General features: G+C 37.3%; 1 protein-coding gene across 9 annotated transcripts in view; it reads right to left on the bottom strand.

Annotated features, from left to right (window-relative positions):
- Positions 1 to 14160, bottom strand: part of DDX4 (DEAD-box helicase 4) — a 66604-nt gene that overhangs the window by 48496 nt on the left and 3948 nt on the right. For all 9 annotated transcript variants that reach the window (XM_086361767.1, XM_086361770.1, XM_086361768.1 and 6 more), the window contains exon 3: positions 9421 to 9481. In XM_086361767.1, the coding sequence (XP_086217893.1) occupies positions 9421 to 9481 (61 nt within the window). The remainder of the gene's footprint in view (positions 1 to 9420; positions 9482 to 14160) is intronic.

The raw sequence follows: 14160 nt of genomic DNA, 5'->3' as shown, positions 1-14160 counted from the left end.
AGGGGACGACAGAGGATGAGATGGCTGGATGGCATCACTGACTCAATGGACGTGAGTTTGAGTGAACTCCAGGAGTTGGTGATGGACAGGGAGGCCTGGGGTGCTGCAATTCTCGGGTTGCAAAGAGTCAGGACACAACTGAGCGACTGAACTGAACTGAAGGATACAAAATAAGCCTCAACAAATTTTAAAGGACAGAAATTATTTTAAACATCTCTTCTGACCACAATGGCATGAAGTCAGAAATCAACCACTGAGAAACAAGAAAAAAAGTGATTATTCAGAGACTAAACAACATGCTACTTAAGAAAAAAAAAATGGATCAACGAGATCAAAGAGGAAATTTTAAAAATACCCTGAGACAAATGACAATGAAAACATAACTATATACAAAATCTATGGGATACAGGAAAAGCAGTCCTTTGAGGGAAGTTTACAGTGATACAGGCCTTCCTCACAGAACAAGAAAATCTCTCAAACAAGTAACCTAACCTATTACCTAAAGAATTAGAAACAGAAGAACAAACAAAAGCTAAAGTCAGAAGGAAGAGAGATTTAATAAAAATCAAAGAGAAAATAAATTAAAATAGATATTAAGAAATAGGAAAAAAAAATCAATAAAACTGAGACCTGGTTTTTTGAAATGACAAACAAAGTGCACAATCTCTGGCCAGGCTCACCAAGAACAAGAGAGAGAGAGGACAGAAATAAAACAAGAAATGAAAGGGGAAATATACCAACCAATACTGCAGAAATACAAAAAACCATAAGAGAATACTATGGACAATTATATGCCAATAAATTAAACAATCTAGAAGAAATGGACAAGTTTTTAGAAACATACAGCCTACCAAAACTGAAGCAAGAAGAAACAGATAATCTGAACAGACTGATCACTAGAAGTGAAATAGAAACTGTAATTTAAAAACTCCCTGCAACAGAAAGAAGCACATTTGAGCCAATTCTAATGAGGTGGATGAACCTAGAGTCTATTATACAGTGTGAAGTAAGTTTGACAGAGAAAAACAAATATTTTATACTAATGCATATACATGGAATCTAGAAAGATGGTACTGATGAAATTATTTGGGGCAGCAATGGAGACACAGACATAGAGAACAGATTTATGGACATGGATATGGGGAGGAAGGAGAGGGTGGGATGTATGGAGACAGTAACATGGAAACTTACATTACCATTACGTAAAATAGACAGTCAATAGGAATTTGCTGTATGACTCAGGGAACTCAAACTGGGGCTCTGTAACTACCTAGAGGAATGGGATTGGGAGGGAGGTTCAAATAGGAGTGGATATATGTATACCTATAGCTGATGCATGTTGATGTTGGGCAGAAACCAACACAATTCTATAAAGCAAATATCCTTCAATTAAAAACTAAATTTAAAATTTTTTTAAAGTATAGGGACCAAAATATTACTAAAAAAAAAAAAGAAAGTTCCCTACAAATGTTCAGAACTGGATGGCTTAAATGGAAAATTCTACCAAACATACAAAGAAAAACTTGAACCAATCCTTCTCAAACTTTTCCGTAAGACTGAGAAGGAACACTCCCAAAGTGATTCTATGACATCACCATCACCCTGATACCAGGCAAAGACATTACCAAAAAAGAAAATTACAGGCCAGTACCTCTGGTGAATATAGATGCAAAAATTCTCAAGGAAGTATTAGCAAATCAAACCCAACACATAAAAAGTCATACACCATGATTAAGCTGGTTTCATCACAGGGTCAAAAGAATGGTTCAACACATACACCATATTGACAAAAGACAAAAACCACATATCATCTCAACAGATGCAGAAAAAGCATTTGCTACAATTCAACACCCATTCATGATAAAAATTCTTACCAAAGTGGATATGGAGGGAACATATCCAAGCATAATAAAAACTATTTGTGACAAACCCACAGCCAACATAGTACTCAAAAGCAAAAAGTTGAAAGCCTTCCTACTAAAATCTGAAACAAGTATGCCCACTCTCACCATTTCCATTCAACATAGTATTGGAAGTCCTAGCCACAGCAATGAGATAAGAAAAATAAAAGATGTCCAAACTGGAAAGGAAGAGGTAATACTGTCATTATATGCAGATGGCATGATAATATATATAGAAAACCCTAAAAACTCCACACAAAAACTACTAGAACTGATAAAATCAGCAAGGTAGCAGGATACAAGATTACCATACAGAAATCTGTTGCATTTTTTAACACGTACAATGAAATATCAGAAAGGGAAAAGTAATGAAAATTCTTTTTAAAATCACATTAAAAACTCCTAAAAGAGAAGAAAGGCAAAACATTCTCTGAAATAAATCTTACCCAATGTTCTCCTAGGTTACTCTCCCAAGGCAACAGAAATAAAAACAAAAACTAGCAAATGGGACCTAATCAAAACTTACAGGCTTTTGCACGCCAAAGGAAACCATAAAAAAAAAAAAAAAATTAAAAGACACACTACAGACTGAGAGAAGGACCAAGAAGGGATTAATTTCAAAAATGTACAAACAGCTCAATAACAAAAGAAACAAACAGCCCAATTACAAAATGGGCTGAACACCTAAACAAACATTTCTGCAAAGAAGACATACAGATAGCCAACAGGCACATGAAAAGATGCTCAACACTGCTAACTATCAGAGAAATGCAAATCAAAACTACAATGAGGCATAACCTCATATCAGTCAGAATGGCTATCACTAAAAGGTCCTGAAAATAAACCACTATGTTGGCTGTGGGTTTGTCATAAAATTATAAATCCTGAAGAGAGTGTGGAGAAAAAGGAACCCTCCTACACTGTTGGTGGGAATGTAAACTGGTGCAGCCACTATGGAAAACCTCCATACGTTACAGAGGTTCTTTAAAAAACTAAGTTACTATATGATCTGGCAATCTCACTCCTGGGCATATACCTGGAGAAAACTCTAATTTGAAAAGATACATACACCCCTATGTACCCCAATGTTAACAGAAGCACTATTTACGATAACCAAGATATGGAAGAAATCTAAATGCCCATCAACAGAGGAAAGGACAAAGAATATATACACACACACACAATGGAATACTGCTCAGTCATTAAAAAAAGACAAATAATGCCATTTGAAGCAACATAGGCAGACCCAGAGAATAACATACTAAGTGAAGCAAGTCAGAAAAATGAAGACAAATATATCACTTACATCTGAAATCTAAAAAAGACAAACAGCAAAGTTCTGATTCACCAAAACTGACTCAAGAAAACAAAAACAAAAACTGTCCTACAGAAAGTGAACCAGTACTCAAATCTCTGTATCAAACCTATTTAAATGTAGTTTCACAGGTGAGCTCTAGCAAACTCTCAAAGAACAAATCATTCCAACATTATACAATTCTCCCAGAAAATAGAAAGAGGAATTATTCCCCAATTCATTCCACAAGGCCATAGTAATTATGATATGACAAGACAGAAGAAAATTAAACCTCTTTTACTCATGAGTAGATATAAAATGGAGAAGGAAATGGCAACCCACTCCAGTGTTCTTGCCTGGAGAATCCCATGGACAGAGAAGCCTGGTAGGCTGCAGTCCATGGGGTCGCACAGAGTCGGACACAACTGAAGCAACTTGGCAGCAGCAGGCAGATATAAAATCTCAAAAATACATATTAGCAAATCAATCCCAATAGTAAATTGAACAGGTACAACAGTATGACCAAGTTGAGTTTACTCCAGTATGCAAGGGTGTTTATCATCAGAACATCTAAAAAGGTAATTAATTAACATTAACAGATTAAAAAGTATATCTCCACAGATTAAAGTACATAATACAATTCAACACCATTCATAACCTAAACCATATATTTAGCAAACAAGGGAAAATAAGAGATGTTCATGGTAGCTTTGCTCATAACAACAAAAAAGGAAGCAACTCAAATGTACATTAAAAAAAGAATTCAAATATGTGGTACAGTCACACAACAGAGTTTTACATATATTGTGTTCTATACTGTATTACAGAGTATTAAATATATGGTATATCCACACAACAGAGTATAATTATAAATGAACTACAATAATTGGCAATACAGATGAACCTGGTGGTCTGGTATTTTGTGTGGCAAAAACCACAATACTGTAAAGTAATTAGATTCCAATTAAAATAAATAATAATAATAAAAAGAATCTGCCTTCCAATGGAGGTGACAGGTTCGATCCTTGGTTGGGGAATTAAGATCCCACGTGACACAGGGCAAAAAAGCTACTGAGCCTACACGTCTCAACTAGAGAGAAGCTCGCACGCTGCAACAGAGCAGACTCAAATAAGTAAATTTTTTTTTTTTTTAAAGAAAGAAATCTAAAATATCAGAGTCAACAGACTTTAACAAAACAGAGTTTAACAAAAGTGGTTAAACCTGGAAGTCAAGATTTCAGATTATTTTCTTTCTTTTCACCACTATATTTAAGTTTTTTCTTTTTTTTTGTTTTTTTGCAATAAGAATATTTAGATAGTAACTTAGGATAGCATTCATTGCCCTGGTATGTATTTCTGTAATAAGAAAATCTATTTTCATGAAAAAGAAATCAATTAAAAAAGAGGGAGGGGGGATGATTTGGGAGAATGGCATTGAAACATGTATAATATCATATAAGAAACGAATTGCCAGTCCAGGTTCGATGCAGGATACAGGATGCTTGGGGCTGGTGCACTGGGATGACCCAGATGGATGGTATGGGGAGGGAGGTGGGAGGGGGGTTCAGGATTGGGAACATGTGTACACCCGTGGCGGATTCATGTTGATGTATGGCAAAACCAATACAATATTGTAAAGTAATTAGCCTCTAATTAAAATAAATAAATTTAAATTTAAAAAATAAATAAAAGAAATATACTAAAAAAAAAATAGAGATACCAAAGTACTTATTATTCAGAAGGTAAATAAGCAAGCTATATTTTTCATTATTGATTTTACTTCATTAGTCTGAACATTCAAGATCTAATGCTAAGAAAAGTCCACATTTTTAGCTGGTGGCCATTTCAATCTAGCTTATTGATGACTTCACTACAACGTTACACCTTAATGTACTATAGATTCAAACTTTCATTCCTTTATGAAAGTTATCTTTGACACCTCACAGAACAAGGTTTCTTTTGATTACACAATGATCTATGCATATAGATATGTTAAGTATAGAATACTTTCACCCAATTTTCTTCTTTGAATACTTCAAGTACCTACACATGGTTATTAGCCTTTTCCTGGGGTTTCAGCAGGCAGCAATTTCATAAACTTTTGAGAATCAGGATATTCTACATTAAACTGCTGCATTTAAAAGTTTACAAAAGATAAGTGTATCTTGACAACAACAAAAATATTTCATCTAAACTTGACTTCCTTCTATCAAGAGGATTACTCTGAACTTAAGGTGAACATGGGAATTAAATTTGCTTTAACCTGACGAAATTTCTCAACAACCCACCACCTTTTACATTTTATAAACTACCTCTCCACAGGTTTTTTCACATTAGGACAGGCTTCAGTGAGTCAGTAGCTCCCTTAACTATAAAAATGTTTTACTTCATTCACAAATTTTTGATGAGAGAAATGAAACTACCTGGTGTCACCAGGCCCTCTTTCTTACATTAGTTGTTGTTTTAGTCCCAAAGTCACGTCCGACTCTTTTGCAACTCCGTGGGCTGTATATCCCACCAGGCTCCTCTGTCCATGGGATTCCCCAAGCAAGAATACTGAAGTGGGTTGCCATTTCCTTCTCCAGAGGATTTTCCTGACTTGGAATCAAACACACATCTCCTGCATTGGCAGGTGGATTCTGTATCACTGAGCCACCAAGAAAGCCCCTTTCTTGCATGAGAGTAAGACTTAAAAGAAGTAGTTACTCAAGGTCACAGAGACTCAGAAAATTCATAGTAACTTAAATTCATAGAAAGTAAACAATGGTTGCCAAGAGCTGAGGAGAGGAGTGATTGTTGAGTTATTGTTTACTGGGTATGAAATTTCAGTTTGGGAAGGTGAAAAAGTTTCAGAGGTAGATGGTGGTCATGGCTGCACAGCAACATGAAGGTACATAATATCACTTGAACAGTACATTTAAAAATGGTTAATACAGTAAATTTCGTTGCTACATGTATTTCTTAACTGAAAAAATACTAGAAGTAGCATATCAGCCTGCTGTGAACTTCAACAAAATCAAAGACTACTGTCATGAGTTTAATTTTCTAGCCCAGGTCCTACCACTTCCAGCTATCTTCTCAACTTTATAAAAAAATGTAGGTGAACAAAATGGAGACAAGTGACGGGAAAAACAACAGCTCCCTTATCTTGATTTGTTTCTCTTATTTGCCAAGGACCTCCCTAAGTTAGTTTTCAGATCCCAAAGAGGCTCATATTATCTTTTAATTAAATATTTTACTTTTTAATTAATTTATTTAATTGGATCAGATCAGATCAGTCGCTCAGTCGTGTCCGACTCTTTGCAACCCCATGAACTGCAGCCAGCCAGGCCTCCCTGTCTATTACCAACTCCCGGAGTTCATTCAAACTCACGTCCACCGAGTCGATGATGCCATCCAACCATCTCATCCTCTGTCTCCTCCTGCCCCCAATCCCTCCTAGCATCAGAGTCTTTTCCAATGAGTCAACTCTTCGCATGAGGTGGCCAAAGTACTGGAGTTTCAGCTTTAGCATCATTCCTTCCAAAGAAATCCCAGGGCTGATCTCCTTCAGAATGGACTGGCTGGATCTCCTTGCAGTCCAAGGTACTCTCAAGAGTCTTCTCCAACACCACAGTTCAAAAGCATCAATTTAAGTACAATATTGTGGTGGGTTTTGCCATACACTGACATCAATCAGCCACGAGTGTACAAGTGTCCCCCTGTTCCAAACCCTCCTCCCACCTACCTCCCCATCCCATCCCTCTGGGTTGTCCCAGTGCACCAGCTTTGAGTGCCCTGTTTCATGCATTGAACTTGGACTGGTCATCTATTTCACATATGGTAATATACACGTTTCAATGCTATTCTCTAAAATCATCCTACCCTCGCCTTCTCCCACAGAGTCCAAAAGCCTGTACTTTGTATCTGTCTCTTTTGCTGTCTTACATATAGGGTCACTGTTACCATCTTTCTAAATTCCACCATATATATGCATTAATATACTGTATTGGTGTTTTTCCTTCTGACTTACTTCACTCTGTATAGGCTCCAGTTTCATCCACCTCATTAGAACTGACTCAAGTATGTTATTTTTATAGCTGAGTAATATTCCATTGTGCATACATATCACAACTTTCTTATCCATTCATCTGCGGATGGACATCTAGGTTGCCTCCATGTCCTAGCTACTGTAAACAGTGTTGCAATGAACATTGGGGTACACGTGTCTCTTTCAATTCTGGTTTCCTCAGTGTGTATGCCCAGCAGTGGGACTGCTGGGTCATATGGCAGTTCTATTTCCAGTTTTTTAAGGAATCTCCATACTGTTCTCCATAGTTGCTGTACTAGTTTGCATTCCTACCAACAGTGTAAGAGGGTTCCCTTTTCTCCGCACCTTCTCCAGCATTTACTGTTCGTAGACTTTTTGATAGCAGCCATTCTGACCAGCGTGAGATGGTACCTCATTGTGGTTTTGATTTGCATTTCTCTGATAAATGATGCTGAGCATCTTTTCATGTCTTTGTTAGCCATCTGTATGTCTTCTTTGGAGAAATGTCTGTTTAGTTCTTTGGCCCGTTTTTTGATTGGGTCATTTATTTTTCTGGTATTGAGCTGCTTGTATATTTTTGAGATTGTCAGTTGCTTTGTTTGCTATTATTTTCTCCCATTCTGAAGGCTGTCTTTTCAACTTGCTTATAGTTTCCTTCGTTGTACAAAAGCTTTTAAGTTTAATTAGGTCCCATTTGTTTATTTTTGCTTTTATTTCCATTACTCTGGGAGGTGGGTCACAGAGGGATCATGTTGTGATTTATGTCAGAGAGTGTTCTGCCTATGTTTTCCTCTAGGAGTTTTATTTTCTGGTTTTATATTTAGATCTTTAATTTATTTTGAGTTTATTTTTGTTTATGGTGTTAGGTGTTCTAGTTTCATTCTTTTATAGGTGGTTGACCAGTTTTCCCAGCACCACCTGTTAAAGAGATTGTCTTTTCTCCATTGTATATTTTTGTCTCCTTTGTCAAAGATAAGGTGTCTAGAGGTGCACGGATTTATCTCTGGGCTTTCTATTTTGTTCCATTGATCTGTATTTCTGTTTTTGTGCCAGTACCATACTGTCTTGACGACTGTAGCTTTATAGTATAGTCTGAAGTCAGGCAGGTTGATTCCTCCAGTTCCATTCTTCTTTCTCAAGATTGCTTTGGCTATTTGAGGTTTTTTGTGTTTCCATACAAATTGTGAAATTAATTGTTCTAGTTTTGTGAAAAAAGCTATTGGTGGCTTGATAGGGATTGTATTGGATCTACAGATAGCTTTGGGTAGTACACTCATTTTCACTATGTTGATTCTTCCAATCCATGAACATGGTATATGTCTCCATATATTTCTGTCATCTTGGATTTCTGTCATCAGTGTTTTACAGTTTTCTAAATATAGGTCTTTTGTTTCCTGAGGTAAATTTATTCCTAAGTATTTTATTCTTTTTGACATAATGGTGAATGGGGTTGTTTCCTTAATTTCTGTATCTATTTTCTCATTGTTAGTGTATAGAAATGCAAGGGATTTATGCATATTAATTTGATATGAGTTTGGTTTAAATAGTTGTTATCCTGACAAGTCACCATCACTGTAACCTGCTTCAACACCTGAGTCTACTCTCCTACTGCCTCCTTTCAGGAATCCTGACAATTCCCATAACAGCCTGAAAGCCAAACATGCAACTTCCAGGCTGGGCAAAGGTTTTACAGCAAACCCACTAAATCAAAGGATACACTCTGTAATACTACACTCTTTCTTCTCTCCCTTCCTTTAATTCTAAGAGGCTCCCAACCCAAAATATTCAAGCCAGAATGTCTCACTGCTGCTGCTGCTAAGTCGCTTCAGTCGTGTCCGACTCTGCGACCCCATAGACGGCAGCCCAGCAGGCTCCTCCATCCCTGGGATTCTCCAGGCAAGAACACTGGAATGGGTTGCCATTTCCTTCTCCAATGCATGAAGTGAAAAGTGAAAGTGAAGTCGCTCAGTCATGTCCGACTCTTAGTGACTGCATAGACGGCAGCCTACCAGGCTCCTCTGCCCATGGGATTTTCCAGGCAAGAGTACTGCAGTGGGTTGCCATTGCCTTCTCCGGAATGTCTCACTAGAAAATTTTAAAGACATCCTTGACAAGGTATCTATTAGTCTGCTTCTCATCCAATGCATGAAGCCCTTAACCTAAAAACAGTTCTGCATTTTTGCCTTAACACATACCTGACGATGAAGCCGGAGTCCTGTTAAAAGTGTCTCCATTTGCTCCAGAAGAATACCTATCCTGTAAGAAAAAAGAAAAGATTAGTTTTCTACTTTGAATAATAAAAATGAGTAATCTATCTCATAAATACTAGAAAGTTTTAACAACTGGGTTTTGTCCAGAACAAAACAATTAAAGAATGTAAGATTTCCTGGGTCACTGCATGTTCCTTTATTAACTACTCTAAAACACCTTCACTTTAAAATTGTATATATAGCATACTAATATATCACTTAAAACAATGGTCAGCAAACTATAGCCACAAGCCAAATCTGGTGGGCCACCAGTTTTTATAAATAAAGTTTTATTGGAAAAAAGCCATCCTCAATTCATTTAGGTATGTAACAGTCTGCTTCCTCTCAAACAAGTTTCTGATACTAAATGCAAAACTTTTGAACAGAGCTCTGAAATTCTTCAAAATCAAATTCAATAATTTAAGCACAAAAAGTGACCTAAAGTTTACAGATAACACTTCAATTAACTGACTGAATTAGAAAAATTACGATTTTTTTGTCAAATAAGTTTCTTTAAATAAACCTAAAGCTGGAGGGAGTGCACCAAGGTAGGTATTAACATCTTCAGGTAATGCTTTTGCTCCAAAATTTCTTTCACAAAAGACACTGACTTTAAAAACTACCTTTATAAAGCTCAAAAGACATTCAACTATTTTTCTAACTTACTAAAAACATACAATAAAATCCTTGAAATGGCTTGGGATTTTGATAACTGCTACAGTAAAAAGTTCCAATTTATGATTACCATAGACGATAAGACAAACAAGAAAAGTAATCTAGCTTTCCCGATTTAAAGTGAAACACTGAAGACTTTCTCTTTTCTAGTATCCAAAATACTACTGGATGAATAGAGCCCCCAAAGGGGCTAGTTTTATAAGTGTTATAACATTCAGCTTCATATAACTGATAAAAAGTAATGAAACACCCTGGTACCAAACAACTGAAAAATTATTATTACCAAACAATCTTCAGAAGATGGAATTTAACATCCCACATACATTCTAAGGAAAATTTTGAAAAAAAAAAATTTTTGTTTCAATAGAATTCATCTTTCATCATAAAAATCCTTAACATTTTTCATTACCTTAAAAATAAGGTAATTTTTATAAGAAATAAATAAGAAATAAGCATTTATCTGCTCCATTGTAGGCAAAAAATTTTGTCTACATTTGCTGCCTCTATTTTCTCACATTCCATATTTCCTTCAAGCTACTCTTGCTAGCCTCCATCCTCACCTCTGCACTCAAAAAGCTTATAGTAAGCATACTATGTAATAAAATTACTACTTTTAAGCTTCATCCTGCCAGAGCTCTCAGCAGCATTTGAAACAACAGACTATCTACTTCCCTCTCTGGCTTAGGGAACACATACTTCCCAGATTTTCCTCTTGCCCCATAGCCATTCCCTCCACAGTCTCCTTTGCCAGCTCCCCAGCTAACATACCTTTAAAGTCAAAGTGTCCCACAGTTCATGGCAGAGCTCTCTGTTTTATTCCATCCAACTTTACCCACTTTCACAGATTTAAATCCTATTAAAATAGATAAATCCCAAATTTGTACCTACAGCTCTGATCCCTCTCCTAAACAACAACTACTGACTAGTATCCTTACTTAAATCTTTTCTTGCTGCTGCTGCTGCTAAGTCGCTTGAGTCGTGTCCGACTCTGTGCGACCCCTTAGACGGTAGCCCAGCAGGCTCCCCCATCCCTGGGATTCTCCAGCCAAGAATACTGGAGTGGGTTGCCATTTCCTCCTCCAATGCATGAAAGTGGAAACTGAAAGTGAAGTCGCTCAGTCGTGTCTGACTCTTAGCGACCCCATGGACTGCAGCCCACCAGGCTCCTCCATCCATGGGATTTTCCAGGCCAGAGTACTGGAGTGGGGTACCCTTTTCTTAGGCCTCTGAAATTGAACACTGCAAATACAGAATTCTTGATTTTTTTCCCTGCCAAACTGGATCATCTCCATTTCAATAAAGAGCACCATCATCTATCTACTTGCTTCAGTAAAAAAACTTAGCATCACTCTCTCTTGCATTCCCCATATCCAGCCCATCTAGTTCTATCAACTATATGTCCACCTCTATCTCCAGGGGCCTCTCCCTCTCTTCCTTTTCTCTTTCCTTCTCAGATTTCATTTACTATAAATCTTCCATCTTACTATAGTTTAGCCATACTCGATATTTGTTGTTGCTCACTCAGTCATGCCCGACTCTTTGCGATCCCATGGACTGCAGCACAACAGGCATCCCTCTCCTTTACCATCTTCCAGAGGTTGTTCAAAGTCATGTCCATTGAGTCACATGATGCCATCCAACCATCTCATCCTCTGTCATCCCCATCTCCTCCTGCCATCAGTCTTTCCCAGCATCAGGGTATTTTCTAATGAGTCTGCTCTTCAAATCAGGTAGCCAAAATATTCAGGACTGATTTCCTTTAGGATTGACAGGTTTGATCTCCTAGCAGTCCAAGGGACTCTCAAGAGTCTTCTCCAACATCACAGTTCAAAAGGATCAATCCTTGGCACTTAGCCTTCTTTACGGTCCAACTTCACACCCATACACGACTATTCAAAAAACCACAGCTTTGTCTAGATGGACCTTTGTTGACAAAGTAATGTCTCTACTTTTTAATATACTGTCTAGGATGGTCATAGCTTTTCTTCCAAGGAACAAGCATCTTTTAATTTCATGGCTGCAGTCACCATCTGCAGTGATTCTAGAACCCAAAAAAAATGGTCTCTCACTGTTTCCATTGTTTCCCCATCTATTTGCCACAAAGTGATGAGACCAGATACCATGATCTTCGTTTTTTGAATGTTAAATTTTAAGCCAGCCTTTTCACTCTCCTCATTCATTTTCATCAAGAGGCTCTTTAGTTCCTCTTCGCTTTCGACCATAAGGCTGATATCATCTGCATATCTGAGGTTATTGATATTTCTCCTGGGAATCTCGATTCCAGCCTGTGCTACATTCAGCCTGGCATTTCACATGATGTACTCTGCATATAAGTTAAATAAGCAGGGTGACAATATACAGCGTTGACGTACTCCTTTCCCAATTTGGAACCAAACCATTGTTTCATGTCCAGTTCTAACTGTTGCTTCTGGCCTTGCATACAGGTTTCTCAGGAGGCAGGTCAGGTGGTCTGGTATTTCCATCTCTTTAAGAATTTTACACAGTTTGAAGTGATCCACACAGTCAAAAGCTTTAGCATAGTCAGTGAGGCAGAAGTAGGTGTTTTTTTGGAATTCTCTTGCTTTTGCTATGATCCAGCGGATGTTGGCAATTTGATCTCTGGTTCCTCTGCCTTTTCTAAATCCAGCTTGAACATCTGGAAGTTCTCAGTTTATGTTGAAGCCTAGCTTTGAAAATTCTGAGCATTACTCTGCTAGAGCATGAGATGAGTGCAACTCTGTGGTAGTTTTTTGTCATTGCCTTTCTTTGGGAATGGAATGAAAACTGACCTTTTCCAGTCCTATGGCCACTGCTGAGTTTTCCAAATTTGCTGGCATATTGAGTGCAGCACTTTCACAGCATCATCTTTTAGGATTTCAAATAGCTCTATACTAGCTATAGGAGATTGAATAATGTCCACTCAATGATATCAAGCCCTAATTTCTGAAATATGTGTTATATTATTTGGAAAAAAAAAAGTTCTAGCCAATATAACTAAGAATTTTGAAATGAAGAGATTACCCTGGATTATCCAAGTGGGTCCTAAATGTCATCACAAGTGTCCTTATGAAAGGCCAAGGGTATTAACACAAACACAGAGAAGGCCAAGTGAAGACAACAGAAAGAGATGCAGCCACAAGCCAAGGCTGCCTATAACCACCAGAAGTTGGAAGAAGCATGGATTCTCTCCAAGAGCCTACTGAAGGAAAATAGCACTGCTGAGACCATGGTTTCTAACTTCTGGCCTCCAGAACTATAAGAGAAATTTTTCTGTTACTGTAAGCTATCTAGTTTGTGATAATTGGTTACAGCATCTATAGACAACTAATACATTGTACTTCTTCCTGTTGTCCTGATACCCCAAGTTTGTTTCCTCTTCAGGATCTTTGCACATCATGTGTTACTGGGACTCTTTCAGGTCTCCGGCTCATGAGTCATAGTCTCAAGGAATATTTTCCCCTCCACATGATCTAAATCTACCCATACCAATACTCTTCCTCTCTCCCTCACACAGAGAGTTTCCTGATTCTCTTATTACTATTATTATTAAATTATTATTTAATACTTTTTACTACTAGTATGTGATTTTTAATGTGCTTATTCTGTCTCCTCCAGTAAAATACAACATCCATGCCAGCAAGCCCCTTATCTATCATGTTCACCACTAGCTCCAGCATCTAATAAGGCTCAAAAAAACTTGTTGAATGAGTCTTAGGTCTTAATGTTACCTATTTTTAGAACACTTAGCTATAAAACTTTTATAACCTCTTTACTCATCCAAGTGAACCAATTTATAAATTTTAAAACTTAACATTATTTCAAACATTATAAATTTCAAAATAATAATTGTGGATGGACTAATTATCTTGAGCAGTTTCCACTTTAATTACAAGAGTATATGCCTTCTGAAATACACCAGAAAAATGGCAAAAAGATCAGACAGAAGAGATGAGTGTGTAGACTCATCAGTCATTTAGTAAGAAATATTACAACTAGCAAGCAAACCCAGTA

The sequence above is a fragment of the Bos grunniens genome, chromosome 20 (assembly GCF_055505025.1).
Source record: "Bos grunniens cultivar Pamir isolate PY7600 chromosome 20, Bosgru_T2T1.0, whole genome shotgun sequence".
Taxonomy (NCBI): domain Eukaryota; kingdom Metazoa; phylum Chordata; class Mammalia; order Artiodactyla; family Bovidae; genus Bos; species Bos grunniens.
The sequence above is the reverse complement of the archived record's forward strand: the minus strand, read 5'-3'. Positions and strand labels throughout refer to the sequence as shown.